The sequence below is a fragment of the Mixia osmundae genome (genome assembly GCF_000708205.1).
Source record: "Mixia osmundae IAM 14324 unplaced genomic scaffold scaffold_3, whole genome shotgun sequence".
In the NCBI taxonomy this organism is placed as follows: Eukaryota; Fungi; Basidiomycota; class Mixiomycetes; order Mixiales; family Mixiaceae; genus Mixia; species Mixia osmundae.
In genome coordinates this window covers 129712-157211 of record NW_014575561.1, presented here as the reverse complement: position 1 = coordinate 157211, position 27500 = coordinate 129712, and the positions used below count along the sequence as shown (strand labels likewise).

Genomic DNA, 27500 nt, shown 5'->3' with positions numbered 1-27500 from the left:
CAGCGCACAATAGGCACGGACTACTAAGATCGGCGCAATCACGTCCAAACCTGACGAGAGCTGTTGTCGACGCCCGTGCACCCATATCGAGGGCGAGGCTTGGGCTGCGATGACCAAAGGACGCTGGACCGTCCTTCTGGGTAGGTTCTGCTCGCCGCTGCGAAGGACGTGCTCACGGCACGCTACACGACAGCTGTTCAGTCCAGTCTGCATAGTCTGCCCACATGGCGACTGCAATGGTGATGCAACCTCTTTGCCAGCAGTCCAACAGGCTCACCGTCCAAGTCGATCGACGTCACGAAGGCATGTCACGCAAAGCATGGATGAGGGAGATGATCTCTCCTCGTTCTGCTGCGCCTCCCAGTCCGGTCTCGCCCTCGAGCGATAGTCAGTCTCTGCCGAGCGAGAAGTCTGCCTCGGAGCCCATCGTGCGCCCCATCGTCCTCATTCAGCCTGCTCCCGTACCGAAGAGGAAGATCGAACCCTCGAGAGCGTACCATATCGACATGGCTCGAACGCCAAGCTTGACGAGCTCGCCTACGCTAGCAGAGATACCGGACAAGCCCCCCATCAGTCCCGGCTGGTGGGAAAAGGGATCAGTGTCGCCGTTTGGGAACGCTCTGACGGATAGGAGGAAGACGATCGATCTGCTCAAGTTTGACATGAGAGCTCTGCAAGGATCGCTAGCTTTGCCGCCGGGAGGGGAGCTACAAGAGACCGATGTCTGGACAAAGATGCTCACGCTCGCTCTGGTCTGCTTGACCTGCACGCTCGTCTACTTGCGCTTTGATCCTTGATCACTCACTCGTATGTCCATCTTCACTCCTAAAGGAACAAGAGCTCATACGCTGCTCAAACGAACAGGCTCATATTTGCAGAGTTGATATGGTCATAGTAGTACTGCTGTTGTAATGATGCTGTGCATCACACGGTCCCTTTTGCATTCGTTACATGATCATCAGCATCGAGCAAGAAAGACCAGAGTCCATTTGTGTCCTTGTAGTCATGATGGACTATACTGACGAGCCACCTTTGCTCCGTGAGCTGCTCCAGGAATGACCTCGAATTTGACTTGAACGGGTAGAGATGCTGCCATTCTGACCAGATATCGAATGCTTCCGTCTTCCATGCCTTGAAAGACTCTTCCTCTATGAGCGTGGGCGTCACAATCTCCTTGCCGGCAAAGACGCCCCAGGTCACAGCATTTGCATCTCCGGGCGCCATATTCGTCCTCAGATCGCCCTGTCTATTCGAGGCATAGTATGTCATCTTTTTGGTGCCCAGAGCTGCAATCCGGTTCGCAATCGAGTCGACGTCACTCTCTCGTGCAAAGAACTCGACGAAAGCCTTTTGGTAGATGTAGCCGCCCTTTGGACCGAAGCCGTACGTCTGATCTTGCGAAGGGATGCCGTCAACGCAAGGCTGGGATCCTACTGTCCACCAGTGTTTGGTCGTGTTGAGCTGGATGAGTTGCTCGATGATGCTCGCTGTTTCTGACATGAGAGGTTCTTCGCTCCAGGGTATCGCAGGCAGAGTGCCTCTGATGTATCTTGCAAAGATGGTCGAGATGTCCTCTTCCCTTTCTGGGTAGCCCCAATGCCGAAGCGCTTCTGCTGGCTGTGCGGCGAACACTCCAATCAGCCAAGGAGCTCATAGAAATGCTAGAGACGTACTGGTAGCTTTAGCGAGACACCCCAGCCGTCTAGATCACCATAGGCCGGCGAGCGAGCATCACCGAAGCGACCGTTGGGGAACTCGTCCCAGCTTGTAGGTGTAGAGGTACGAGAAGCGTTTGCGTCGCCTCTGAGGGCGGCCACACGGAGCGTTGCCGGACCGGGAGGCGCTGCGCCCGAGGCAGGTATCGCTGGGCCAAGGGGCAGGTGCTCGTCTTGTGTCCTCTCCTCGTCTGAGATCCAGCCTAGCCTCGCTAGAATCTGACGGGGACTTTTCTCTAGATTGAGCGTGCAGAGGTGGAATCCTCTTATGCCCGCTTCGTACAGCTTCTGGATGATGTCCACGGAGAGGTTGACGCCGTACTCTTTGACGGCAGCGTCGTCGTTACGTATCGGCTCGAGATGCTTGAGTAGCGACGTCGGCAGAGATGTTTTACACAAATTGGTCATTCGCCTGAACGATTGGTAGTTTTGGATAGGCATGATGCCCGGCAGGATGGGCATGGTGATACCCTGGGATCGACAGGTGTCGTGCCATTGTAAGAAGATATCGACGTCGTAGAACAGCTGGGTCACGATAAAGTGTGCACCCGCCTCCTGCTTCATCTTCAGTATCGCCACGTCATCTTGCTTTCCTTCGCTGTCCGAATGCCCCTCTGGGTAGCCTGCCAGACCGTGCTATCACATGAGTGTCTCTTCAGAGCTCACGCAGGACAAAGTATGACCTGCAACGCCAATGCAAAACTGATCGGGATACTCGCGACGGATGTAGCGCACGAGGTCGATGGCGTGTCGAAAGTCGGACGCCTGATCGGGGATGCTGTACTCTTCTCCCCTCGGTGGATCTCCCCTGAGAGCCAGGATATTGGCGATCCCGACTCTGCTCGCTCGCAGCAATGTGTCGTCCAACGTTGACTTTTTCATGTTGGTGCACGTGAGATGGAGGCAGACGTCCAATCCCATCGATTGGGCGTATTCAGCCAGCTGAAGCGAACGCTCTTGTGTCGAACCCCCTGCCCCCCAGGTGATGTGGACCCAAGCAGGTCGGAGAGAGGCCATCCGATCGAGTCTGAATTGCAAGTTGGACATGCCCGAGTCTGTCTTTGGCGGGAAGTACTCGAATGTGTAGAAGGGCTTGTCTGGAGGCCATGAGGAGAGCTTGTCTGTGATCTTCATGCCTGCCAAGCCGTCGATTGCGTCGGGCGAGCACGTCGTCGGCTTGCTCGTCGCGTCATCAGCAAGTCGTCGTCTCCTCTCCGCTCGTGCTGGCCGCCCGGATGCTACTCGAGCCAGATGATCGCACTCACTTTGACGCCATCATCCTCGGCACGGGCTTGGCAGAGAGCATACTCGCAGCGTCAGCCTCTCACAACGATCAGCTCCTTGCCATGCGCTGACCGCACAATCTGCCTGGCAGTTCGCTTGCCAAAGCGGGCAAGACAGTCTTTCATCTCGACTCGAACCGCTACTATGGCTCCAAAGATGCTTCACTCTCTCTCGCTGAGCTCACCGGATGGATCTCTGCCCGTCAGCAATCGCCTACCTTGTCCTCTGCCAGCGCGTCAGACTCCACGACCTATCGTCTTGATCATCTGAGCAACGAGAGAAGCATCTACTCGCATGTCTCGTCTTGCTTCCCGTCTGTCAATCATCCACAAGAGACGTTGATGAAGGAGTCGCGTTCGTATGCGTTGTCCCTCTCGCCGTCGCTGTTGCCTGCTTCTTGCGAGTTTGTGACGAGTTTGGTCACTTCCGGCGTGCATCACTACACCGGCTTCCAACTGCTCGCGGCTTCATACAGCCACGAGCACAACGACGGACAGACAGCCTGGCGCAAGGTACCCATGACGAAGCAAGATGTCTTTGTGGACTCGTCGCTCTCGCTGCCTGACAAGCACAGACTGATGAAATTCATCCGATACGCATCACAAGAGAGCACGCTAGACTTGGACGCCTCTGCACATTTCTCTGAAACGCTATCGACCCAGTTCGGCCTCAAGCAGTCACTCATCGATGGGATCGCTTGCGCAGCTGCCCTCTCTTCGTCAGGCGCTAGTCAGACCGGTGCAGCACTGCAGAGACTATCACAATACCTCTCCGGAGTCGGTCGGTTCGGCACTTCGCCCTTTCTGGTCGGACAATACGGAGGAGCGGGAGAAGTTGCTCAGGGATTCTGCAGGCAGGTGTTTGCCTACCTCGTCAAGTGCGAACGCTTAGATCTGCATCGCTTGCAGAGTATGCGCTGTACATGGCGGCGTGTACGTCCTCGGTGGCTTCGAAGTCGACGTGGATGCCCTACGGCCATCAATCACGCTTTACTCGAATGCAGATGCGACGGGCGAGCAGCAAACGATCACTGCCGATCATCTCTTTGCTGCCCCCAGCTACCTTCCACCAGGCAGCCTGCAAGCATCTTTACAGCAAGTCAGTCGGTATGAGCTCTGCGCGATACTCATCCTCGATGCACCTATTGCCATCGCACCGGTCGAGTCCGCCGAGCAAGATGACGATGAAGCGCCAAAGCAAGACAACCTTCTGTTCGTCTTCCCGCCCTCTACTGCCGATGGCGAGGCGGCCTCGACAGTGTTCGCTCTGCAAACGACAAGCAGCACTTACGCTTGTCCAGACGGCCGAGGTGCGTTCAGTCGCGCTTCTCAACGCTGTCTGATTTAAGCCAAAGCAGCTGTATTGCATGTCATAGCCATGACGAGCGAGAAGCTCGACGCAAAAGCCTATCTGACACCTTTCATTAGGAAGCTCTTGTCAGGAAAAGCCAATATCTTGTTCGAGGCCTTCTTCACCCGTGCGCTACCAGACATACGGCAGGGTGTAGGCAAGCTTCAGCCTGTCTGCTCGATGACCACCGAAGGGGTGCTCGCACAATCATGCCAAGACGCTCTGACGGTCGCGACGCGACTACATCGCCTCGTTGCCGACTCCCCGCCGTTTGACACTGCATGAGGTTGCTCACGTGCATCGCTCGCCCGCCCTGTTGGCGTAGCAAGGCAAGCAACACTCATCCACCGCTCAGCATTCGTGCCAACATGCGAGAGCAACTATGCGTTGCTGTCACTGTTGCTCTCATGGGCAGCGTCTCTGCTGGCATAGCAAACACGTTTCAAGTGATTGGTAACACGGGCGTCTCTGCCATGCAGATGTTCTACGACAGGGGGCATCTCTACATCCTCGACAAGGCAGAGAACAACGCTCTGCAAGTAGCCGGCCATCCGGCCTGGGCGGCTGTCTACTCGCTCGCAGACAATACCCTTCGTGCGCTCGACGTCGCCGGCAACACTTTTTGTGCGAATGGTGGTACGCTCGGCAACGGCACCTGGGTCAACTATGGCGGCACAGGTGCGGTCGATCCGGGCGTGTACCATGACGAGAACGGACTGCAAGATATCAGATTGGTCACGCCGAATGCGCAAGGCGATGCTCAGTGGCACACTGTCGGCAAGATGCGCAAACCCCGTTGGTATGCCAGCATAGAGACGTTGCCCGATGGTCGCAATTTCATCGCTGGCGGTAGCTTCCACGGCGGATTCCTCGGCCTGCCTTACCATTCCGGCGCGACTTACGAGCTTTGGCCTTCCAATGAGCCAGAGATGCCTACCCGTATATTGCAAGCAGCTCAGCCGTGCAATCTGTATCCGAACACGGCAGTCATGCCCGATGGCCGCATCTTCATGACTGCAGGCTACTCGGCTGCTATCATCGATCCCATCACCAAGCTCGAGATCGCACTGCCTGATATACCCACCGCCTGGCGCAACTATCCTGCTTCCAGCGCGATGAGTATTCTGCCCCTCAGGCCAAGCCGTGACTATCGATTTGAGGTCCTCCTTTGCGGAGGCTCGAGTATCTCAGGCAGCGTGCTGGGGCCACAACGCGCTCTCGTTGACATCACGCAGATGCTCGCAACTAAATCCTGTGTCAAGATTGCACCCCTCGATCCCAACCCAGTCTGGATAGAGCAAGACCCGATGCTCGTCGAGAGAGTCATGGGCACCTTTGTCATGCTGCCGACTTTGAAGCTCTTGCTCATCAATGGAGCTCAGAGCGGGCTTGCGGGCTACGCAGATAGGCATCAGTTCCCCGATGAGCCCACTGTCGGGGAGTCCTACGCCGATCATCCTACTTATCGGCCACATCTCTTTGACCCGACCAAGCCGATCGGGTCGCGATGGACAAAGATGCCCATTATGACCAACATACCGAGGATGTATCATTCCACGGCGATACTACTGCCAGATGGCAGCGTAGCACTGGCCGGCTCGAATCCGAACGCCGATGTGAGCTCGGCCAACTATGCAACTGAATACAGACTCGAGGCTTTCCGTCCTTACTACTTTGACTGGCCTCGGCCACAACCCATCCAAGGCGTCACGCATCTAGGTTACGGCGGACCTGCTTTCACTCATACGGTGCGTAGGGAAGATCACCGTCTGCTCATGAGGCTGACGTGCTTGTTCCATCACGAACAGCTCGACAGATCTGATCTCAATGGCGAGCCAGTCAGCTCGGTCATGATCACGCTCGTGCGCTCAGCCTTTTCGACGCACGGCGTCAATTGGGGACAGCGCGGACTGGAGCTCGTTCATGTCGCAGGTCCGCTCAGACAGGACGGCTCAGTTCAGCTGACCGTCAACAGCTTGCCCGCTAACAAGGCGTTGTTCCCACCCGGCAAAGCGTTGCTGTTCGTGGTCGTTGGAGATAGACCGTCACACGGCATAGAAGTCACGATCGGGCCAGGCACCGTTGGCTGAGTAATGCATTCAGTTTGGCTGAGCGTCGACGGCATAGTCCTGTGGCCATTGCTGCTTTCCACACGAGGCCGCTTGACGCCGCTGACGGTCGGGCGATCAGCATGTCTCCCTAGTCAGAGCGACACCAAGATCAGTCCAGCATATCACAAATCCCGCTGGCTTACGCTGACGCGTCTCCTGCAATGGCGAGCACGAGTCGATTGAGGGCGGCATGAAGCATCGATTGTAGGTCAGAAGCGTCGTGTAGATGAACGCATCTGACTTGTAATGCATGTCGCAGAGCGCGAAAGCCGGGACTGTGCGCTCGACGCGGATACAGAGCGCTTTGAACAGAGGTGAAGCGAAGTTGTGGAGGACTGAGTGGCAAAGGTCGACCGAGTCCAGTGTCACATGCAGCGCCAAATCTGGCGAGAATGTGCTGCTGTATCTCAGACAGCCTGGCTTCGATACGAGCGTGTTGAGAGATGGGTTGATAAGCCATGTCGATGATCCACCTCGGAAATGAAAGCATCATGTCTGTACCAGAGGATGCGAGAAGCAGAGAGACCGTTCGGGAGGATCGCGCGTGCTCCCTGTACGTATTGTTGCAAGTCCTTTTGCTCTTGATGGGTCAATCGTGCTGTGCCAGAGGCTACTGCTCTGACAACGGCAGCACTCGCACATCCCAACGAGTCCAAGAATGACGCAACTTCGTCGAGCAATGCTTCTCGCTACATCGTTCCCGGTCAAGAAGTCAACTCGCCATTCACGCTGATCCTGTCAAGCGCTGCAGAAATTGTGGCTGCTCAGAGATGTGTCCCAATAGAAAAGGCTCCAGTCAGTCAAGGCGATAGCACCAGTACCAGCCAGGCCAGGCCTTGCTGGCTCTTTGCCATTTGCCAGCATATTCAGACAATTCAGTCGTCGTCACCGCTGGAAGGAAGCAGAGGCTGCTCTTATGCATGATTCATGAGTTCGCAGTGTGGCATACACTTTCACGTCACACTGAAACTTGTGCATTGTCTGGTGCTACGTCCTGACCTCTATGTGATCAAGGAGTCCGCAATCCCCAATTTGTAGGGGTATGCACCAGCACTACGCAGGAGCGCTTCCGATCTGGCACTGATGAAGTTCGCCGGATCTATCGATGGGCGCACGTACCTCTGATGAGCAGCAATCCCCAATTCGCAGGGGTATGCACCAGCACTACGCAGGAGCGCTTCCGATCTGGCACTGAAGAGTTTCGCCAGGTTTGTCGGCAAGTGCGGCGAGGAGTGGGAAGAAGAATTGGGCGCGCCTTTTATCGCGGTCTGAAGTGCAGGTTTGCAGATATAGCCCAGACGGCAGTCGCGCGCATCACGTGATAGATCCCTTAGCGCGCGGAACAAGCGAGTGAGCGGTCAACCTTCAGGTAAGGCGTTCCGGTCAGTCTTCATGCTATCGATCCTCACTTGTAGACCCCCTGAATGCACATCTCTCAAGGGCTTCGTGAAAATTGCACATAGAATGGGCGCTGTACTGGTCAGATCCGCCTGCCGATGTCTGGACCGGCTGTCCACGCATTGTGCAGATTCAGCCCAAAAGGACGCTGCGCTTATCCGATCGCCTAGTGCTGACTCGCAGACGCCCTCAGCGTGCTGCGCCAAGTGAGACATGCGCATCGGCTCGTCCGATGGTCTGTCGGGCATGTGCCAGTCGTTCGGTGAGTAGCTCGATCTTGTGCGCATCATCAGATTTCATCGTTTGCATGCTTCTATCTAGCCGATCGCGCGAACTCTGCGGCGTGACAATGCCCCGACTGAGCTTGAGCTGTACCTCGCGCCCGCGCTGTTGATTCTCGCGATCCGGTGTCATTTGGCGTCACCGGACGGCTGTAAGAACTCATATCGATCTCTGAAGCTGTGGGAATGGAAGAGAAGAGGGATATGAGCACTCTGTATCTGCTGCAAAGTGATGTCCTCGACGCCTCGAGGATCGCGTGCCAGCAGTGAGCCCGGCCTGCGCATAGGACGATGGACCCGGCACGCCGCGCTGCACATCATGATAGTCGTCCGCCAGACGACGGATGATGGATCTGCATCAGATGAGCAGACTTGATCGGAGCTCAGAGAGAACTGCTTTTGCCAAACGCGTGAGAGGCGAAGGCATCGGCTGCCAATGCAATCGCCAAAAGGATCTGACAGATTCGCAGCGGATTCACATTCTTCAGACAACTGAGGCGATCTCTTCTACGTGAGCGCCATCTATAGACGCTGCTTCGCTGTGAGATGCTCCGGATAGCTGACTTGCCGACATCGCGGCTGCTTCGTCTTGTTCCATATTCGAAGCTGTCCTCGCGTTGTCGGTTCCAGCCAGCGCTGAGACTGGCTGCTTGAATTCTAGTGCACACATCAGCTGCTGAGCACGAGCGGATGATCAGACGACATTGGTCCACCTTCACTTGCAGGCGCGATCTGCGTAGGCGATGCTCCTGTGGGTCTGCCTCGCGCTCTGCCTCTTACACGATCGGGATCGACGACTGCTCCCTCTTGCGCGTACTCGCATGCACGTTCGAGATGCTGCAGAGCAGACGCGCTTGCAACGACTCTGCTATTGTTGAGGTGGGCATTGAGACGTGCTTGGTCTACCGCTTGGTGCTTGCGAATGGTCTGGACTTGGTATGACCTCCCTTTGCCTTTATTGTGTAAGTAGCACGCGGCGGAGAAGCAAGCGCAGAACGCAAACTTTGCCTGCGTTCGTGTTAGTCTTCGGTGAGGGCGAGAAGCAAGGCAATCTACCTTGTCTAGCATGACGGTCCTGCGGGCGGAGGCGTGCTCTGACAAAACAGACGAGTCAGAAGCTGGCTCGGCAATCGCCGACGAGGATGCGATAGACGTTGTTGCTCCCTGTGGTGCGGCATCCGGCAAGAGACTGGGATCGACGACGGCTTGCGCTTGACCTGTCGACTCACGATCGGCTTTATTCCTTGCGCTGACGATGGTCTCGAGGGTATGAAAGATGAGCGCATCGGCCTGTGCCCTTCCATCAAGTATATTGCCGCGAATTTAGTGGACGGACTTGCCTTATAATGGACCTCGCACAAGGCAAGGGGCGGTATTTCTCGTTCTGCTCGTCGACAGAGTGACTTCCACAGTTCCGGATGAGTGCTCTTCACATCGTTGCCGTTGAAGACGCCGACCGGGCCGACCGGCTTGAAGCCGTAGCAATCTGACACGCGGAACCATGCATAGGCCTTGATCTGGGCAAGTCGCTCGAGCATACCGGGAATCTCGCGCAGAGGTCGTCCTTGTGCATCGATGATCCAGTCTGCAAACTTTGTCCAGGCATCCCCAGCCTTGGCAAAGGTCTGGATGGCCTTAGCACGCTGCCAGAGCAATGCTCTCAGATCAGCGCCCGACGGTGGCGTAGGATTTTCAGTCTCTGTGTAGCTTTTCGCGTCCAGCTGTTCTTCTTCGCTGAGCTGAGCAGCCGGCGTCATTGCATGATAGATCCATGCCGGTGCTCTATACTGAGCCGGATGAGGACTCGCAGAAGGCGAGGCGAATTTTGATGAAGAGTCATTCGTACGTGATCTCAGCGATTGGGCACGGTTGTGGGCAAACTGTTGCTCGACTAGCTGGTTGCGCAACTTGGCCACGGTCATCTCTCTCGCGATGACGAGTCTGTGAAGCTCATCCCGCTGCTTGACGGCCTCCGTGAGCTGCTTCCGGCTTTCTTCGAGTTCGGTCACGAGCTCCTGAATGCGCAAAGTCTGACAAAGCTCACGGTCCTGTCGAGCGGTGGTCTGCTCCTGCTCAGTCGGGATCCTGATGTCACCCATTCGTGGCAGCAGATGCAAAGTCGCAAGGAAGCAAGGGTGATGACGACGACGACGACCGTTGTCAGGCAGTCTGTGCGCCCGCGTGGCGCGTCTCTTCTCTCTAGCATTGGCAGCATTATCCGCCTTGATGGCAACACACAGCTTGGACAACAACAGCGTATGATCGACAGCAACACGACTCGGCGACTAAACGTCTGGCTCTGGCTCTGAATCGTCAAACTTGCGTTTCGCGCCCGGTGAGATCGCGCCTGGGGATGACATGTCGAGCTGCAAAGCCGATTCGGGACCGTCTGCGCACAGACGTCAGTCTTCATCAGATGTACATCCGGCAGGAGCGAGATGCTTACCCTCTGGTACATAGGCCTTGACGATCATCTGAGGCTTTTCGGATCGCGGCGCTTGCCTCTTCTGAGCACGCATGCCATCTGGGATGTAGCCTCTCTCCATGTAGGCAATATTGGCCTTCAACTCTGCTGGAGCAAGATTCTCTTTGCCAGAGATCTTGAGCGATATGAGCGCATCTTTGTCCGCTTGAAGGTGGGTCTTCATCGTCGGTATGCAGACCGAACGACCCTTGCCACCACCGAGTGAGCCGCATCCTCTCGTGTAACATTTGCAGAAGCCATAGCGAGCGTACCGGGCAGAGCTCGTCGAATTGGTATCCATCTTGACATAGCTCACATCGGCAGGCGCATCGGTAAGCGTCTGAAGGCTCGTCTCGGGTGCTGTATCGCCTACGACACGAGACGCAAGGGAGGTATAGAATTCCCGATTGTCGAGACCGGTGTCTGGTTCTGCCAGTGCGTTTGTGCTCGCGACGGCATGACCGGTTGAGTTGAGTTGGTCATGTGAGCCAGAGGCATCGGCTGTCCAAGCGATGGTCGTGCTGCCAATAGTGGTATGCTGCGCATTCTGTGACTTTGCTGGCTTCGTACTGACACCGGCCTCCTTCTCCTGCTGCAGTCTGCTCTCTTCACCGCGCGCGTTCAGGCTGTTGCGGAGGGTCAAGACGAGAGTGAGATAGGCTTCGCTCTTGTAGTGACTGTCGCAAAAGACGAAAGGGAAGACGTCTTGCTCGAGCAAGATGCAGAGTGCTTTCCACAACGGCAAGATGGCCTGTCTGACCAGTTCGAGCGACATTGGGAGTGTTGCATCGGTATTTGTCATGTTGAGGGCCTCACAAACGCGTCGCCAAGCGTGAATACGGAAAGGCATGAGAGCTGTCTGGGCTGATTCCATGCTCCACACAGACTCGCCGTCGTAATTGCACACGAGCTTCTCAAACTGCTTCGTGTCCGGTTGGTTCGCACACGCCATCTCGATTTCTTTGTTCGGGTACCAACGTAGAGCTCTTGCCTCTGCTGCTGTTGGCGTCTTGTGGTGCATCTGTTCATCATACAAGCGCGCATTCCTGACTTCTCGTTCGGTGAGACCGCCCCTGCCACTCACAATCCGACTGGCAGGCGCAATCTCGGCAGGCCCAAGTCGCGTGCCGTTGAGTTGAGCCAGTCCAGTCTGGAGCCTCGCAATCTCTGCATCCTTGGCAGCCGCGAGTTGATTGCTCAGCTCGGCAGCTTGTCTGCTGACACGTAGGCTCTCCTTGAGCTGCTCAACTTGACTCTCGAGCTCGATGATGCGCTGAGTGCTACGCGTGTTGCCTTGCGCTTTACTCGCGGCAACAGCCGGGCTGTTCGCCATGATCGATGTCGGACAGATGCGACTCTGCAGTGATGCGTGCAGAAGGGTCTGCGGCTGCACTAGGCTACCTCAAATCGTCAGCAAGTCGTTGGCTGGGCGTTTTTTTTTGTTTTTTATTGAAAAAGTATGAAAAATTTGGAAAAAAAAGATTGCACACAGAGCAAACGCGCAGGCTGGCCGATGACTAGACAGAGGTGATGTAAAGGTAGACATAGGTACGTAGCCAAAGCTGGAGATCGTCATCACATGGACTCATCTTTTGCCTGCATACAGGATGATCTTGCGCCGAGCTCAGCGTCCGCGATGGACAGCGAATGGCGGCTTATCCCAGCCAAGTCGCAGGGGGCATAGTCACCTCTCGCGATCTCAAAGAAGCTCGACACTCAATCCAACCGAACGAGCCAACAGGGGCTGGGCACATCATGCGCTGCTCAACTTAGCTCTGGGTACACTGGCCCAGTTCCTCCTCGTGCCGCCATCGAGCCAACGATCCATGTCGACAGTGACGGAGCACAGCGGCCATGAGGACACGACGTTCGACATGACGCCCATGGCTTCGACGAGCGCCGTCACGCTCGAGAGCCACCGTGTCACGCTGAGATTGACCCGTTCGCCTGTACGCGTGCCTGAGAAAAGGCCAACCTCGCCTGCACCCGCGCCGCTAGCCATTAGCTCGATGAAGGGCAAAGAGCCAGCGTCAAGTAAGACTGCACCGCCAGAGGAGCGGCGGAAGTTCCTGGCTCTCGATCTCAGTACTTGGCAGTTGAAAGACAACGCAACAGTCTCACTCGCACTTGCTGACAGTCTGCACGATCTGCACGCGCTATCGGGCTCAGCACAGACTCTCGACATTGCTTTAAACGAAATGCTGCAAAACGACTCACTAGATCCTGCAGAACAAGTCCATATCGTCCAGCTGGGCGTGCTCGTCTTGCAGGCAAAAGCTGTGTTGACACTCAGAGGCGTGGCGATCGAAGACGGACCGCTTAGCCCTCCGACCGGACGCGCATTGCTTATGCTCGTCACCCAATGCCTTCCCAGCAAGCTTTCGGCTGGACAACAAACTCTGGCGCTCGAGAAGCGCATCATCAAAGCTCAGATAGAGTTACTGCTGCTTTCCAGTCTTGCCCATCTGGACAGCCAGCTTGAGCGAGACATGAGAGATTGGCAAGAACACGCAGTGCGGTCAATGAAGGAAGGCGACGCCTTGAAATGCTACGTTCATGCCTTGCTCGATTTCGTCGATGCAAAGCAGGCCACCGCTCAACAGCGGCCTTGTAGAGCGCATCAACAGTCGCTAGCGTTTGGCTTGGATCTTCTTGAAAATATGCTCACCTCACATGCCACGCACTTTGGACGACACGCCGTCAGCAGCTCATCCTTCAGGCGACTGGTCGAGCTTGCAATGCAGCCGTTTGCCCTTGGATCAAGAGGTATTGCCTCTCTCTTTGCTCTTATCAGCCACCTCGATAAGCTCAAAGATCCACGGCGGCCACTCAGTCCGTTCGGTGGTCCAGCTCTGACGAACAAGCTTGCAAGTTACATCGAATTCATTCGCCAGAGCGAGAAGGCGCATTGGCCTTCAGTCAACATAGGAGTCGCACTCCTGCGCGCTCGCGGTCACCATGTTACATGGCATGGCTCACCGCAATTTGTCGCCAATACCCGCCTTCGCGATGCTCTCGGTCGGCAGGACTGCAACGAGATGAAGACGGTCTTGCGTGCTCTGCAGCTGCCCGTGCCCGCGCGTATCGCCAAAGCTGCAACATCGCAACAGGTCGAAGCGCAGGCCGCATGCTCCGCCAATGCTTACATCTTTGTGACGTATTGCTCTATTCTTGCACGCTACGGCATCACCCAGGAAAAGACCAGCTTCGCAAGAGCTTTCTTGAGCGATGTCAGATCAGGGCAATCTGTGTTCGCCAAAGATGCTGCAAGGGCACATGTCTTTGGGGCAGTCCTGACAGTCCTGAAGGATCTGCCGGCTCTCTCACTCACGCTCAGCCTATGGCAAGAGGCAAAGAAAGCAGAGAAGCTTTCAAGACTGACCGATTCGCCATGGAGCTTGCATATTTCCGGCTGGACACTCATCCTGGCTGCCTATGTATCCACCCAGAAGCTCTTGAAAGCATGGCGTAAACGACCCGCTGGTCCGAGGCCACCCGCCGATGCAACACTGCACGGCTCGCGGTGGTTGGCCGAGTGGAGCACGGCGCGTCTGACGGATGACACGACTGCCGCTGCCGATCCTATCTTCCTCAGTACCGCTCTCGAATTGCTCGGCGGCGAGCTCGATATGACGGACAGAAGTGATCACGCAACGAAGATGAGAGATGCCTGTCTCGATCTCATCCAATTTGCTCAGCAGCAAGGACTCGTAGAGCGCGCTCTAGCCTCCGCTAAGTTCGAAGAGCAGTATTATGCTGCTCGAGCGCGGCTCAGAGCACTCGCAAAAACCTCACGCAAGTAGTCGCATAGAGTTGTTGTTGCTTCATACGATCTTTGCTTCTGACACCATCATCTACTGGTCGTGCTTGCCTTTGCTCGCTGCACAGAACAGAATACCCGTAACGTGAGGCTTCCTTGATGGCTAGAGAAGGCTCTGAGCAGGATCTTGCCGGTGCGATGGAGGTCATGACCGTGGTTTGTATGCAACCCGAGTCAGAGGGCATCGGTGACTTACGCTGACCCCTTGAGGCTCGACAGCTCAGTATGACGATGCACGCGGTGCGAAAGACGATAAGTCTCTTCCCCGGCCTCGTTTTCTCGCAGGGCCAAGAGGAGCAGTCCTCGACCTTGCGACTGGTGATCGATTGCGAGCCCCTCGATCAGTGCGAGGGGCTCGCCAGGTCGAGCTCTGATAATTTAGCGTGTAACGGTGAGCGGCAGCGTCCGTGTGCAGTCGCATTGAGGGGGGCGTGATGCAGCTGGGCAGGTCGCGGTCGAACAAATCGGCTCGAGACCGTACTGAGTTGCGAGAAGGAGCTGATCAGCCCCCATCAGCACGGGCGAGTAAAACTACTTGCCCACTACTGAAGAGCTCGCTGATGGCACGATGGATGAGAGTGAAGGCATGGTCTGTCCAGAGTTGGTGACCGGTGAAGGCAATTCGACGACCAGGTCTGCTTCCGATCCCTCTGGCATCACCACCACCGTCGTGGCCTCATGCTGCAAAGCTTTGCACTCCTTGATCGCAGGTTTAGCTTCTCGCGCTTCGTGCGTCGCCCTGAGATCTGCTGACTCCTCCTGATGGACAATTGCAATGTCCTTCTTGCATTGATCGAGCTCTCGTCGAAGTCGAGCGATCTCGCCCGCCCGGTAAGCCAGCTCGACATCCTTGTCGATCAAGTCCTTGTCCTTGGCGGCGATCGACCTGACCAGCTCATCGCGCTTGTCTTTGTAATGAAGCCCGGCCAGCTCATAGGTGTCGCACTTGACTTTGAGCGCATGGTGATCTCTGACGAACAGCTCGAGATACTCTTCTGCCCTTGGTGCATCCCAGAGCGCTCGAGCTAAGCGCTCGTTGAGCAAAGCGGTCTTGGGAGATTCTCTCGTTGCGTGAGATTTGTGCAAGTCGCTGGATGCTTGCTCGCTCGATTTTGCACTGCTCGTCTCTATGGACTCCTCTGAAGATAATGAGAGCCGAGGCATGTTGAGCGAGCCATTGATCATCGTGTGCTGTGTTTCGCGAGGAATGGGATAAGCGCACGAGCACTTGGGAGCGCATCGCAAGGCCGAAGAGGGTCACACTCTCGTCGCGTGTCGCGCCTCTGTTGGCACCTGATGACGTACAACAGCTGCTACGCCACCCGCAAAGACCTGCTGAGGTAGCAAATGCCAGAAAAGTGGAAATGTAAGGCTGATGCGGCTTTGCGAAATGTCGGTCGCTTCAGTCATGCACAAGGTATAGCGGCCCGGCTAATGGCCCTGTGGCGAACATCGCAGTGACGTGACACAGCCTTTGTAGCGGCTGAGAGTGTTATCCGATCATGATATCATGATTGATGCGTGGCGCGTATCGCTCGCTCACGAATGACGTCCGGGCACGCAGAGCTGGTCGAGACTTCAGAGCGCAAGGGAGAAGCAGGAGACGGATTCGTGGAAAGACTGTTGCTTTATCTTCACTGAGATAGAAAATAACATCATTGATCGGGAAGACTGCCGCTGCTGCCTCGCTAGCTCGGACCGGTACATACTGCTTAGTGAAGAGAGAATGGCGCATGTCTAGCAAGAGAGTATGTCCAGGTGTGCACTAGAACCGAGATCTCGCCAGATCGTTGCAAGTGAGGTCTTGCGAGCAGTGGGAGCGGCGAGCGCGTCAGCTAGCCAGACTAGCCAAGGCGCCGTCTGCCTGCCTGCCATCGCGATAAGCCACGTCACCGATGGTCATTTTGATGGCACGATCAGCCCTGCATGTCCGTAGACTTCATGAGACACAGGGCGTAGCGAGTGGACAGGATGCTATCCCTCACACGATTGCATTGACAGGCAAGCTCAAGTAGGTCGATGTCCTGAATTACTCCTTACTCGTCGTCCGAATCGACAAACTCGCTCGATTTCTGTATGAGCTGTTGTCAGCAGGAGCATATAGTGTCATCTTGTGCGACAGAAGCTTACAAAAGTCTTGCGGGGCTTCTTCGACGGCCGTACAGCTCCTTCCTCGTCCGCGCCATCTTCGCCTTCTTGTTCGGATGCAGCAGCAGAGATCGCCGGCGTCCCGTTGGCCTTTCTGAGCTTCTTCTTGACCATCTTCTTGAAGATCGGCGCGCCGGCATCCGAGTCCGAAGAGGATGATGCTTCTTTTGAGACCTGACCGCTCTCCTCTCGTGAAGAAGGCTCGCTCTCGGTATGCTTCTTCTTCGACTTCCTTGCCTTGCGCTTCACTTTGCTCGCCGCTTCTTCGATCTCGCCCTCCGGTCGAGGCACGTACCACTGCTTGGCATCCTCCAGCATCTGTCTCCGTTGCTCTGCCAGTTGCTCGGCCTGTAAACGTGCTCGCTCTGCCCGTTCGGCGACCATGTCGTCCTTCCGCTTCCGTTCGGCGTCCCGATCACGTTTAGCACGCTCCAGCTTTGCTTGCTCCGTCGACTCATACTCCACCTGTCTCGTCCGATCGTGCTCTTCTGCTCGCTTGATGAGGCCAAGCCCATATCTCACTCGCTGTTGTGCCGCGTCCACGCTGAATGGCACCTCTTCACCCTTTTGTCGACCTAGCCTGGCAAAGATCCTGCATGACTTGCGTCAGTCATCACTGCAGAGCACGATCTGATGGACAAAGCACTCTTGAGCTTTCTGCGCTTCCACGATTGCGCCGTCAATTTCGCTCAGTGTTCTGGCTTCGGACGGTGTCTCTGCCAAGATCTCCAGACCGCGATGCTGAACGATGGCCATGTTGAACTGGATCGACAGATCCTTGGGGTTCAGCGCATGTGCCTGTCGGACCTTTCAGTCATACATGGACGGTGCCAAGAGAAGACTGACCTTTTGTACAGCAACCAGAGCCTCGGAGACAGCGGCGAAGCTTCGATCGCGATGTCCCTTGTGGAAGCAGGCTCTTGCGAGATAGAGCAAAGTGCTCACGCTGCGTTCATTCGAGAACCGCTTGGAAGCAGCCTCGAACGCTTCGATTGCCTTTTCAAATTCCTCTCGGGCAAAGTAGCAGTGGCCCAAGTTGACGTAGACACTGGCTTCGTTGACTGTCTCGCGTAGCCTGATGAGAATCGCAATCGCATCTCTAAGATTGCGAGCTCGTCGTGCTGACTCAGATAAGACGATGCCGTCCGGACCCGGCGCACTGACATTGAGTGTGCCTTCCGCCAAGCAGATCGCCAAGCCTTGTGCCGCAAAGGCATTCTTTGGATCGATCTGCAAGACCTTTTCAAACGATTCGGCAGCTTTAGTGAAACGCCCGGCGCGTTCCTGAAAGCTCTTTTTGTCCTTCGGTCTGAGATCTCTCGCATGCTCGAACTGAAGCATGCCAGCCGAACAGAGCGCATAGACATCATTCCTAGCATCCGCAGATTGTAGCGTATAGCTTGCATTATCGCGGGCGGCCTTGAACTGCTTCGTCTCAACGAGGACATACGTCGTCAGTGCCTTGATCGCGAGGTCACTGCCGTCCGTCTTGTGGCATTCCTTGAGCAGCTTGGTGCATTGCTGAACGTCGCCCTTCTGCAAAGCGATGATGGCAAGACGGGCTTTCGCTTCGTTGAACTCCGAATGACGCGCAAGCAACTTGTTCTGGTATAGATCAATAGCCAAATCAGTATTACCAGATGCCTCGTAGACCAAGCCAAGATTGTAAGAGATAAACGTGATCAATGCGTCCTGCGCAAGCGTAGCCGTCTCGTCTGCGACTTGCGTGATAGCATTCGTCAGAGCCGTCTCAAAGTGTTCCTGTGCAAGATCTGTTTGATTGCGCAGGAACAGCAAGCAACCGATGTTATTGTGCAGTTGAGGTGGCAGGGATAATGCGAGATCAACTCTGACACGAAGCGATTCCCGGTAGGCCTTGAGACACTTGGCCGCATCGTCTTCGATCCATAGCTTCGCCACGTCGACGTAGACATCCGCATCCTCAGAGACCAGTCTGACCCTTCTCTGTGACGGCAGCACTGTGCGCGAGGCAGAAACATCGAGCGCATTCTGTGCGGCAGCAGACGACGCAGCAAAGAGGCCCAGAAGCTTGTCATAGATCTCTTTGGCTTCTTTGGCAACTGCTTGCTTTTCCGCCAGTCCCGTCGAGGCGGGAAGCTTGAAGTATTCCGATGTGTAGAGCACTGCCAAGTTGGCAATCGCTTCGATGCAATTGTTGTCAATCTTGAGTACCCTCTGCAGACTGTCAAGCGCTGCGGGAAGCTCGTTCTGCTTGATCCGGATCTGGGCCATGGCTAGCAAGCTGACGACCTGGTTGGTTGCATGCTGACTCGCTAGCTCGTAGAACTCGAGTGCAGTCCTGAGATTAGCCTGAGCATGATGCGTGCGTGCGAGGGCCAGATAAGACTCGGAGAGCATGGCTGCCGATGTAGAGTACTGTATCGCTCGTTCTGCCAACTTGATCGACCGATTCGAATCGCTCTCCTGATAGAAGCCAGCGAGCAGGAAAGCAGCTGGCGAGCAGATCTTGTCCTCCTTGAAGCAAGTTGCGATAGAGGTGAAGCTCTGCTGATAGGTTGTCTCGCTCTCGAGCTCGGCTTCTCGACTGGAAGCATCCCTTTGCTTCTGTTTGCTCGTATTGAAATGCGTGAGACCGAGCAACAACTTGGCAGTCGCGGATGCCTCTCCTGGATGCTGTTACATGCGAGACGCGTCAGACCTGCTGACAGCAAGCTGATAAAGCTGATGGACAGACCTTTGCAATCGAGCGCTTCCATGCTCGAACTGCTCGTTGAGAGTGACCGAGTTGCCAAAGACACAGCCCGAGGCCTATCCTGGGATCGGGCAGCGAATCTGGCGCGAGCGTGAGGATCTGCTGATACAGTCGAAGAGACTGTTTGAAGAGAGCGTGCGCAGAAGCAGCATTGCCGCTGCCAGGTATACCCGAGCTAGCCTGGCTCGTCCCGATCACGGCAGGATCTAGAGAGGGCGGCAAGGTAGACGGTGAGATTGAGGTGAGCTGAGCTGCGGCTATTGCCTGTTGCATATGCGTCGAAGCCTGCGCATAGGCTACCAAAGCCTTGACACGGAGGACGAGCAGATGCTGGGAGGTATCATAAGAGGGAGCATCGCGAACCTCTGGCTCGCCTTTGGTTCGGCGCTGCTCGTTTGCCATGCGATGCCGTGTCTCTGCTTCCAGCGCTGTGTTGAGCCGTCTGGACTCGAGAGCCTCATTGGAGAGAGTATGCGCTGCCAATTTGGCAATTTGACCCGTCAGGATGAGATACTGCGCTTGACAGTCTCTGACGAGGAGTGAATGGGCATCATATGAAGCTGCCTGAGTGAGGAAGGTATCTGCCTCGGATAGCAACGCCGCCTTTGTCTTCAGCTTGCCGTCACCGTCGAGCAGATAGGCAGGCTGTCCTTCAGACGAGAGGACATCAACCTGAGCTGTCTCGAGAAGCAGTCTCGGTGCCCGACGAGATTGATTGAGCCTGTAGTTGGCTAGCATGCACAGCAAGGGTATCTGCTCCTTCAGCTTGGCTTTGTAGGCTGTCTCTGCCTCTGCGCCCTCGAGCGCAACCTGTCTCGCTGTCGGCTTGATAGCTTGCGCGGCAGCTTGGAGTACGCTCAATCCTCTGGTCGCAAAGTCAAAGGCCCGGCTGACGAGGCCTCGCTTCCAGAAGCCATGGGTGAGACGGATGTACCACTCCACGCCGAGTGACTCCTCCTGGAAGAGCTGGTAGATATCCTCGACGCCCTCATCGTCGAGTACGCCCAAGTCGACTGCCACCTCTTCTGTGCCGTACGGCAGCTGGATGACATCCTCCCCCGCGGGCACAGCTGCCTCTTCTTCCTCGCCTGCTTCACCGTCTACGCCCTCGCCGTCGTCATCATCCACAATCATCTCTGCCTCGCCGTCCTGCGCTCCTGCTTGCTGAGCAGCGCGAGCAGCGGCAGGATCATGTCGATCAGCTGGTGCGACGCTGGTCGCCGCAATCTCCTCGTCTGTCGCATTGACGGGCACGATACCGTCCATAGCGGCCGACGGTGGACGAAGATCAAGCCGATAGGATCCTCCTGCGAGACCAGGCCAGGCAGGCACAGAAGGTGCGCGTTCGACTTGACATTCGGCCGTGTTGCCCTCGATGTGGGGAAGGCACGCTCGCGCCCACAGCGGCGACGTCTCGCTGGTCCGGCTGCCTGAACGAACTGATCTGCCCCCGGCCAGCCAGTCGCCCCTGAGGATGTCGGACCCCGGAAATCGACAGCAGGCTACAGACTGGTCACGACTGTCCGCTCAGCAGATACACTCCTGGATCTTACAGCGTTCTCAGGCTACCGGCCAAGCCTACCCTGCCGTGCTATCTCAGCTGCCACCCGAAGCACGCTATGTCCTCGAACGAGCCCAGCAAGCCATGGCACTCGAGGAGCCCACGCGTCAAGCTCAGGCTGTTCAGATGCCGCTGCTCAACCCTGCCCCACCGCTAGGTGCTCCATCTATGAGCCTGGTTGGAGCAGAACAGGCATGGGTAGCTGCCAATCATGCTGCCAATGCACCTTCGCCTGCTTCACAACTCCTCGACCCGGTTCAGAACGGTCACATGGATCAGCAGCAGTTGCAGCAACGTCAAGCTGAACTGATCAGGATGAGAGGCTCACAATTGGGTTATCAGACGGCCGTCAACGGTCAGATCAGAGAGAATGGCACCAGACCAGGCATGAGTAGAACTTCAAGTGGTACAGTCTACTCCAATGGGCCAAGAGTACCTCTGCCGGGCTCAAGAGCACCATCGCTACCACCACCCGCACGTCACGGCGGTCTGTCGCAAGAACAAGTAGCCACTCTCAATGCGCACAACAACGCGCAGAATCAAGCGAGATACATGCAAGAATCGCGGCAGAACAGCTGGCACAGGGAGCAGATGAATCTCGCTCAGCAAGCCGTGCCCGCCAGACCGTTCCAGGCTGTGAATCGCCCTGTCAACGACGGCAGCATAGGCGCTGCTCGTCTGTTGAGGCTTGGCGATCCTCTCTCGCAGCTTCTCCAGGCTCGTTGTATCCTCATTTTTGCTGCAATCGTGTCTGATAGCCAGCGTACAGATGAAAGACTCGTATGATGCCGTTCAAGCCTTTTGCGCCGATCTCTTTACAGAGCGTGCATCACTCAAGACTACCTTTACAGAGACAGGTACAGATCAGCTCAAGACTTTCGGTGCGTTCTCCGATCATTCCTTGCGCTGGTCCTAACTGCGTCCTGGGGCTGCACAGAGATCGGCTCTGCTGCCTTGCCGCGATACTTCTATGCTGCCAAAGAAGCAGGACTGAGCTCTCGCCAGATCAATCTAGATGGACCGCGAGAGGCCGTCAGGATGGCATCGTTTGGTCATCCCGTGCTTGTCGTCCAATGCGCCCGTCTGACGGTGATAGACACATACCGGAACGGCTCCGTTGTTACGAAGACGGGCAGGCTAGAATGTCAGCTCATACAGACAACGTCCGCCACCGCAATGGATGACATTGCTCAGTCTGCGCTGCCTATACTCAAGATCGAGTCTCTAGAGGTGGAATATACCTCATCCACCGAGTCCGTCCTTCGATCCGCTCTTGTCGAACAACAAGCAGAAGTCATCAAGAATAGTCGAGGACCGGCCAAGCTTTACATCGTGCCCCAATCGCCTGTCGGGACCTTTGGCGTCACAGAATCCGAATTACGGTGCATGGAGGTCGCGGAAAGTGTTGGACAACTTCAAGAGCTGTTTCACTTTGTCCAGCGCGAAAAGCTCGGTCCTATGGGTCAGCTGATCGATCCTTGCGATCCTGTACCGAGCTGATTTGCGCATTGTGGTGCAGAGGGCCTACAGAAGCTTGCCGACTTCTACCGACAAGCCCAAGCTTGGTCATCTCAGGACATCGTCGGCACGCCAAACGCTGTCGCCACACCCTCGCATGCTCAGTCACCCGCTCAGCAAGCTGCCCGATAATCTGCACGCGCCGCACCGTCCGCTGTTGTTGTCAACGATATGCATGCATCATTGCCGCGGATAGTGCGAATACGCGTCAGGTCTCGAAGCTTGACGGTCCTGTAATGATCGACCGGCAACGTAGCTTCCTCTATCGTGAGACCAGCTAGTCTGATCTCGCTCTCGGTCATGCGGTCCTACAGGATGCGCTACATCAATGCGCGGCACAAAGCGCGACTCAGGACTCTGTGTTCGCTCATTCCGGTCACGTCTATTTGCGGCCGTCGTGTCTCTTGTAGCGTTCGGCGGAGATGTAGCTCTGGCGGGCTGCAGAGCTCTCGGAGTCGGCAGCCGAGCTTGTGCTGTAGCGGCGGCCTTCATGGATGCACGGGCCCTTTGAAGTTGTCGACCGATCTCAGGCAATGCAAGGAGCTCCGGTCCAAGAGACATCTCTCGGGTGGGCGCCGCACCCGGATTAGCAGGTCCATCACGTGGCTCCTGTGCGCTGGGTGCCACTGCGTCGCCGTAGTGGTATTCTAGGGCTGGCGTAGTGGCTTCCCGCGCTTCTTGATAGACACTCTCTTGTATACCAGAGTCCTCTGTCAAGACGGATTCCCACGACTCGATGACGGCCTCGCTCACCAACACATCTAGCCAGCGGCGGCAGTGAGCGGACATCGCATATACATGTGCGATCAACGTACTCTGTGGCTCTACCCAAAGGATGGCAAGATCTTGACCTAGGGCAACGATCTTTCGCTGACCATCTACTTCGTCTATGACTGCGTTCTGGCGTCCCACCTCTTGGGCGAGTTCTTGCCTCAAATGCTCCTTATGCGCCGCGTCTGCTGGTGTGGCCTGCTCAGCTTCCTCTTTCGCTTCTGCATCCGCCTGCTTTGCTTCTGCCGCTGCCTCCATCTGATGCTGCTGCTTGAGAACTTTGCCTTCTGGCATCGCGAAGATCGGATCGTCCTCCGGCACCCCAGGTCCTGCGTCTTGCTGAGCCTGTGAACGATCATCAGCAGTGCCATAACGAAGACTGATCAGGCGTACTGGATTGACAGCAATCTCGTATGGTTCTTCACTACGAAAGATTTGAATCTGCTCGAGCTTGTCGTCTGGAGCCCATCTGACCCTCTTTGCCAGCTTGACTTTCTTATTCGGCATCTCTTGACCAGCGTCCGTCTCTTCTCGCCTCTGTGAGCGCTGTAGTCGAAGGATCTCCTCGAGCTTGTTGACGGGCTCTACAACTGTCGGCTTTTTCTTGATCGTAGGTAGTTTAGCTGCGCTTGTAGATGCTACAGGCGTATTGTTCGGCTGATCAGCCTTGCGTTTTTGCGCGGTAGATGAGACCTTAGTCATCTTGACACTGTCTCCGTTAGACTTGGACCCGTCCTCTTCGTCCATTTTGAGTTCAGTTTGAAGCCGCTGACCATCTGAGCGCGCGCCATTACTTTCACCGGCGAAGAGCTTGTCGACTGTTGTCCTGAAATCTTTCATGCCTTGCCGATATTTCTTGAAAAGCCCTGACTGGATCTTAGTCACTGTAAAGCGCAGCATGACTCAGCGCGTTCATGTGCGCAAGAGAGCTGCAGACCTACTTTTGATTGCTCGATCGCTTTTCAGCACCTCCATGAGCTTCACGATGAGGCCCCCTGTTGCCAATTGCTGGACCTGCGCAGTTGATCTGAACTTACATCTGAGTGTAAACTGCATGAACAGTCAGACCTCGCATGCAGGAGCTCGTAGCGCACTCACCTCATTCCACACGTGTTCGAAAATCGGTCGCATATTGCCATCCGCATTTCGATTATAGATTTCCGTCCAAAGCAGTGCGTTGAGAATCTTGGGACCAGCCAATAATTCGTCAGGCTTGCCAGCTTCTGGTTGCCACGCCGCATAAAAAGATGCGTGGCCTTTCTTGCCAATCTCACTCACAAGCCGATCGCGATCCTTCAAAGGTATGAAATCCAGCGAATAGCGAAGCAGCTGGCCATCTGGCGATTTGACCTCCTCAAGCTGAGCGACTAAAAAATCTCTGAGCTTCTTTGCTGTGGTAGCAGGCCTCTTGCTAACGCCATCTTTGTCGATCAGAGCCTCCAGGTCGGGCTTGAGCGATTGCCACCTAGTCTCGGACGTTTTCACGAAAGGCTCAGGTTGCAACGGCGCGGTAGCGATTGCCACTGACAGTAATGGCGAGCTCGTGTCTGCCATTTGCGTCTTCGCGATGCGCTTCTCGAGCGCTTTCTTCGAGGGTCTCTTAGCCGCTGGCTCTGATACCGTGGTAGGCGAAGGCGATCTCGGCCGTTTGCTTGCGATGATGGGCGGCTCCGGAGCATCGATGGCGAGGGGAAGTCCATTGACTGGCTGTGTACCACACTCGGCCGGCGGCGTGGGTGTTGAACGCGATGTCGAAGCAATGGGCTTGGGTGCGAGGGTTGGAGGCAGTATAGGATCGATGCCGTAGGAGTCTGAAGCTGGAAATGAGGCAATGGGAGGCTCAGAGGGTGCAGCAATAGATCTAGACAGCAGGCCGTTCAGACTATCTGCTGTCGCAACATTCTGCGCATCTTGAATGATAGGCTGCGCATCTTGAATGATAGGCTTCGGAATGGGTTCGGCGAGACGACTAAGTTCGACAGGCCTTTGCACAGTCGACTGACTGGTCTCTAGCAAATGAGAACTCGGACGCACGCTGGTCGGCGAAGCGATCCCAACCACAGACACAGGCATGTAAGAGTTCAAGCGCGACGCGACTGCAGCCGCGATATCAGCGGCGGATCTGATAGTTGGCTGCCCTCGCATCGTCTCCATAAGCGAAGGACTAGCTTTGCGAGCAGTCGACTCCTGCGCTGGGCTTGGTCGACGAGTCGCGCGAGGAGGACTCGTCAATGGCGGCGCGAGGACCGATACGGGTGGCGTCAGATGTCGCGTGACTGCTGGCCTCTGTCTTGGCAATGGCTTGTCGTCGTCGCTGCTGTCTTGATCAACATCATACATACGACTGGCAGAGAAGCTGCTGGCAGGTGCAACGTTCTCATCTGGTGGCACTTGCGAGCTTGCACGCATTACAGCCTCGTACGGCCCAGATTCGATCGGCACTGATTTGGGCGCGATCTTGGCCAGTGCGGACTGAACGGTGGTAGATGTATCTGCTGTCTTGACCTGTGTATAGAGCTCCTGCTCGGCAAGTGTCGGGCTAGCAGGGCTTGGATACGCAGGCACAGGCTGCATGAGTGGCTTGCCATCATTTCGATCTTGGAGCCTAGCGTCGCGCGTACGGTCTTGAGAACGCGCATGTGTCTGATCCCGGATTGTCGTTTGAGCCAGGGCATCACTCGCGCTGGCTTGCTCTGGTCGCTGCGGGCAGACAGCCAAATTTCGTTGTTGCTCTGAGACCAGAGGCCTATCATCATTATCGCTGCGATACGTGCTTGTTAAAGAGGTGGCATGGCCTGAGCCTGCGCTCTGCATAGATCGAGAGGCCTCCACAAGCGCCGACATAGGCTCGAGCGAGGTTGCAAGACTTTGAGCTAGAGGGGCCCGAGCAGGTGCGCTTGCCGATTGCAGTGGCTCAGACCTCATGATACCGTATTCTCCCATCTTTCGGCGGACATAGTCGATCAGAGTCTCCTTGTCTGGATCGAGGGGCTCTACGAGGAGCCATGCGCCGAAGAGATGTCGATTATAAGGCGTCGAATGGGCGAGCGCCCGGTCTTGGTCAGAGCGAATGCATTGCTCCAAGATGTGCGTGAACATCTTGTCTGACCCGCGCAGAGGCGAGAGGACTGTCTGACTGACCAGCTGATCCCTCTCCGTTCGCTATCTTCCCATGCTAGTCGCGATGGACGTCAAGCTAGGTACAGCTGTACAGGTCGACGACAATCCACGCAAGCCCAGTCCACTCGCGTTGTCCGCGTCAGTCCGGGTCGCTCGAGCCTCGCACACTACACTCGCCGATACGCCTGCGGTGCGCGGCGGCTGCTGCTCAGCCTCCCTCTTGCTAGCAGCTCGCGAATCGGCAATGCGCTTCCACAAGCGCTACAATGCGTTGCCGCCAGGGGCCTGTGCCTCCGACCGAGCAGAAGCCGAGCTCAGCCTTAGCTTCAAGAGCACGAACGATCCGTCAGCTGTGCAGGAGAAAGCAGTGACGTGACCGGTCCTGTGCTTTCGACTCTTAAAACGAATCGCCCACTAGTCTATTCGAATTCAGGCAGTAGACGGTCAAGAACAACGCCTTGCCCGCCCCAAGTCACTTCGTGCTAGGCACACGAGCGCTTACGATTTGCCCCTGCGGTGGCGGCATTTGATGATCCAGCGATCGCAACTTTTGGCCCCGCGCACGCGTCGATTGACCTGCAGCGGCAGCAGCCTTCCCGTCTGGTTAGCTCTTTTGCCGACCGAAATCGGAAATCACCCTTGCAGCTATTCGTAAGTGCGAGTAAGAGGAAAGATCAGCCCAGACATTGGTTTGAATACTACTAGAGAATCCGAGCCACAAGCTTACGAAGTCAGAAGGAGGCTATATCCCTCCTTCTGGGTGGGAGCAAAGACCGATCAAAGCTTTCGCGAGCGAAGTCGAGATCGGTAATCGCTCTATAGCAGACACGCAGGACGCTCTTACGGACGGAGTTGACATTGATATCGCGCCAAGGAGGGCGAGATCCAGGTGAAGATGTCGCGGCAGCAGCACATGGAGGCCGACAACCTCAAAGCGAGGCTTATCGGTGATTACGTACGTCGTCTCCGCTTTTGCGCGACCAAGAAGCTGAATGGCTTGCTCTTAGCTGACCATGGCGCATGCTATGCGAGCCTGTGCAGACTCGATGACACGCTACGTCGCACACCTCTCGACAATGCCAGATCATGCGCAGACGATACGATATCTCCTCGCAAATCAGTCCGTTGACCCGGCAGATTACTTTAACCCAGGCGCTGCTCAGCTACCTCATCACGGGCAGCAACAGCAGCAGCAGCAGCAGCAGCAGCAGCAGCAGCAGCAGCA

At 56.0% G+C, this 27500-nt stretch overlaps 12 protein-coding genes across 12 annotated transcripts in view; 6 read left to right on the top strand and 6 right to left on the bottom strand.

Annotated features, from left to right (window-relative positions):
• Positions 1-224: 224 nt before the first annotated feature.
• L969DRAFT_15876 (uncharacterized protein) lies at positions 225-797 on the top strand (the record flags this gene model as incomplete). Its single annotated transcript, XM_014713520.1, has 1 exon — positions 225-797. One exon carries the CDS (start codon positions 225-227, stop codon positions 795-797), a length of 573 nt encoding a protein of 190 aa, XP_014569006.1.
• A 127-nt stretch (positions 798-924) lies between these two features.
• L969DRAFT_46608 (uncharacterized protein) lies at positions 925-2849 on the bottom strand (the record flags this gene model as incomplete). Its single annotated transcript, XM_014713671.1, has 3 exons — positions 925-1617; positions 1674-2338; positions 2399-2849. 3 exons carry the CDS (start codon positions 2847-2849, stop codon positions 925-927), a joined length of 1809 nt encoding a protein of 602 aa, XP_014569157.1.
• Positions 2850-2950: 101 nt separating this feature from the next.
• Positions 2951-4634, top strand: L969DRAFT_46768 (uncharacterized protein; the record flags this gene model as incomplete). Its single annotated transcript, XM_014713670.1, has 4 exons — positions 2951-3030; positions 3091-3858; positions 3908-4308; positions 4357-4634. The coding sequence occupies 4 exons, from the start codon at positions 2951-2953 to the stop codon at positions 4632-4634; spliced, it is 1527 nt and encodes a 508-aa protein (XP_014569156.1).
• Positions 4635-4717: 83 nt separating this feature from the next.
• Positions 4718-6439, top strand: L969DRAFT_15873 (uncharacterized protein; the record flags this gene model as incomplete). Its single annotated transcript, XM_014713519.1, has 2 exons — positions 4718-6097; positions 6158-6439. 2 exons carry the CDS (start codon positions 4718-4720, stop codon positions 6437-6439), a joined length of 1662 nt encoding a protein of 553 aa, XP_014569005.1.
• Positions 6440-6478: 39 nt separating this feature from the next.
• On the bottom strand, positions 6479-7097 carry L969DRAFT_85687 (uncharacterized protein). The gene is made up of 2 exons (XM_014713669.1): positions 6604-7097; positions 6479-6548 (listed from the first exon to the last, which is right to left on the bottom strand). The coding sequence occupies exons 1-2, from the start codon at positions 6918-6920 to the stop codon at positions 6536-6538; spliced, it is 330 nt and encodes a 109-aa protein (XP_014569155.1). The 5' UTR covers positions 6921-7097; the 3' UTR covers positions 6479-6535.
• A 1526-nt stretch (positions 7098-8623) lies between these two features.
• Positions 8624-11936, bottom strand: L969DRAFT_46059 (uncharacterized protein; the record flags this gene model as incomplete). Its single annotated transcript, XM_014713668.1, has 6 exons — positions 8624-8796; positions 8853-9147; positions 9196-9436; positions 9472-10379; positions 10431-10528; positions 10586-11936. The coding sequence occupies 6 exons, from the start codon at positions 11934-11936 to the stop codon at positions 8624-8626; spliced, it is 3066 nt and encodes a 1021-aa protein (XP_014569154.1).
• A 170-nt stretch (positions 11937-12106) lies between these two features.
• On the top strand, positions 12107-14473 carry L969DRAFT_85680 (uncharacterized protein). The gene is made up of 2 exons (XM_014713667.1): positions 12107-12151; positions 12210-14473. The coding sequence occupies exon 2, from the start codon at positions 12211-12213 to the stop codon at positions 14404-14406; it is 2196 nt and encodes a 731-aa protein (XP_014569153.1). The 5' UTR covers positions 12107-12151; position 12210; the 3' UTR covers positions 14407-14473.
• A 481-nt stretch (positions 14474-14954) lies between these two features.
• L969DRAFT_93066 (uncharacterized protein) lies at positions 14955-15608 on the bottom strand (the record flags this gene model as incomplete). The annotated part of the gene is made up of 1 exon (XM_014713666.1): positions 14955-15608. One exon carries the CDS (start codon positions 15606-15608, stop codon positions 14955-14957), a length of 654 nt encoding a protein of 217 aa, XP_014569152.1.
• A 758-nt stretch (positions 15609-16366) lies between these two features.
• L969DRAFT_85678 (uncharacterized protein) lies at positions 16367-20675 on the bottom strand. The gene is made up of 5 exons (XM_014713665.1): positions 19288-20675; positions 17418-19226; positions 17218-17369; positions 16554-17163; positions 16367-16495 (listed from the first exon to the last, which is right to left on the bottom strand). The coding sequence occupies exons 1-5, from the start codon at positions 20569-20571 to the stop codon at positions 16460-16462; spliced, it is 3891 nt and encodes a 1296-aa protein (XP_014569151.1). The 5' UTR covers positions 20572-20675; the 3' UTR covers positions 16367-16459.
• An 80-nt stretch (positions 20676-20755) lies between these two features.
• On the top strand, positions 20756-22516 carry L969DRAFT_102015 (uncharacterized protein; the record flags this gene model as incomplete). Its single annotated transcript, XM_014713664.1, has 4 exons — positions 20756-21583; positions 21636-21747; positions 21804-22328; positions 22386-22516. Exons 1-4 carry the CDS (start codon positions 20780-20782, stop codon positions 22514-22516), a joined length of 1572 nt encoding a protein of 523 aa, XP_014569150.1. The 5' UTR covers positions 20756-20779.
• On the bottom strand, positions 22466-26254 carry L969DRAFT_616628 (uncharacterized protein; the record flags this gene model as incomplete). Its single annotated transcript, XM_014713663.1, has 5 exons — positions 22466-23145; positions 23200-23500; positions 23549-24039; positions 24097-24205; positions 24254-26254. The coding sequence occupies 5 exons, from the start codon at positions 26252-26254 to the stop codon at positions 22565-22567; spliced, it is 3483 nt and encodes a 1160-aa protein (XP_014569149.1). The 3' UTR covers positions 22466-22564.
• Positions 26255-26339: 85 nt separating this feature from the next.
• Positions 26340-27500, top strand: part of L969DRAFT_46502 (uncharacterized protein) — a gene marked incomplete at both ends in the record, with an annotated part of 2805 nt that continues 1644 nt past the window's right edge. The window contains 3 exons of the mRNA XM_014713662.1: positions 26340-26642; positions 27150-27230; positions 27283-27399. Coding sequence (XP_014569148.1) covers positions 26340-26642; positions 27150-27230; positions 27283-27399 — 501 coding nt within the window. The remainder of the gene's footprint in view (positions 26643-27149; positions 27231-27282; positions 27400-27500) is intronic.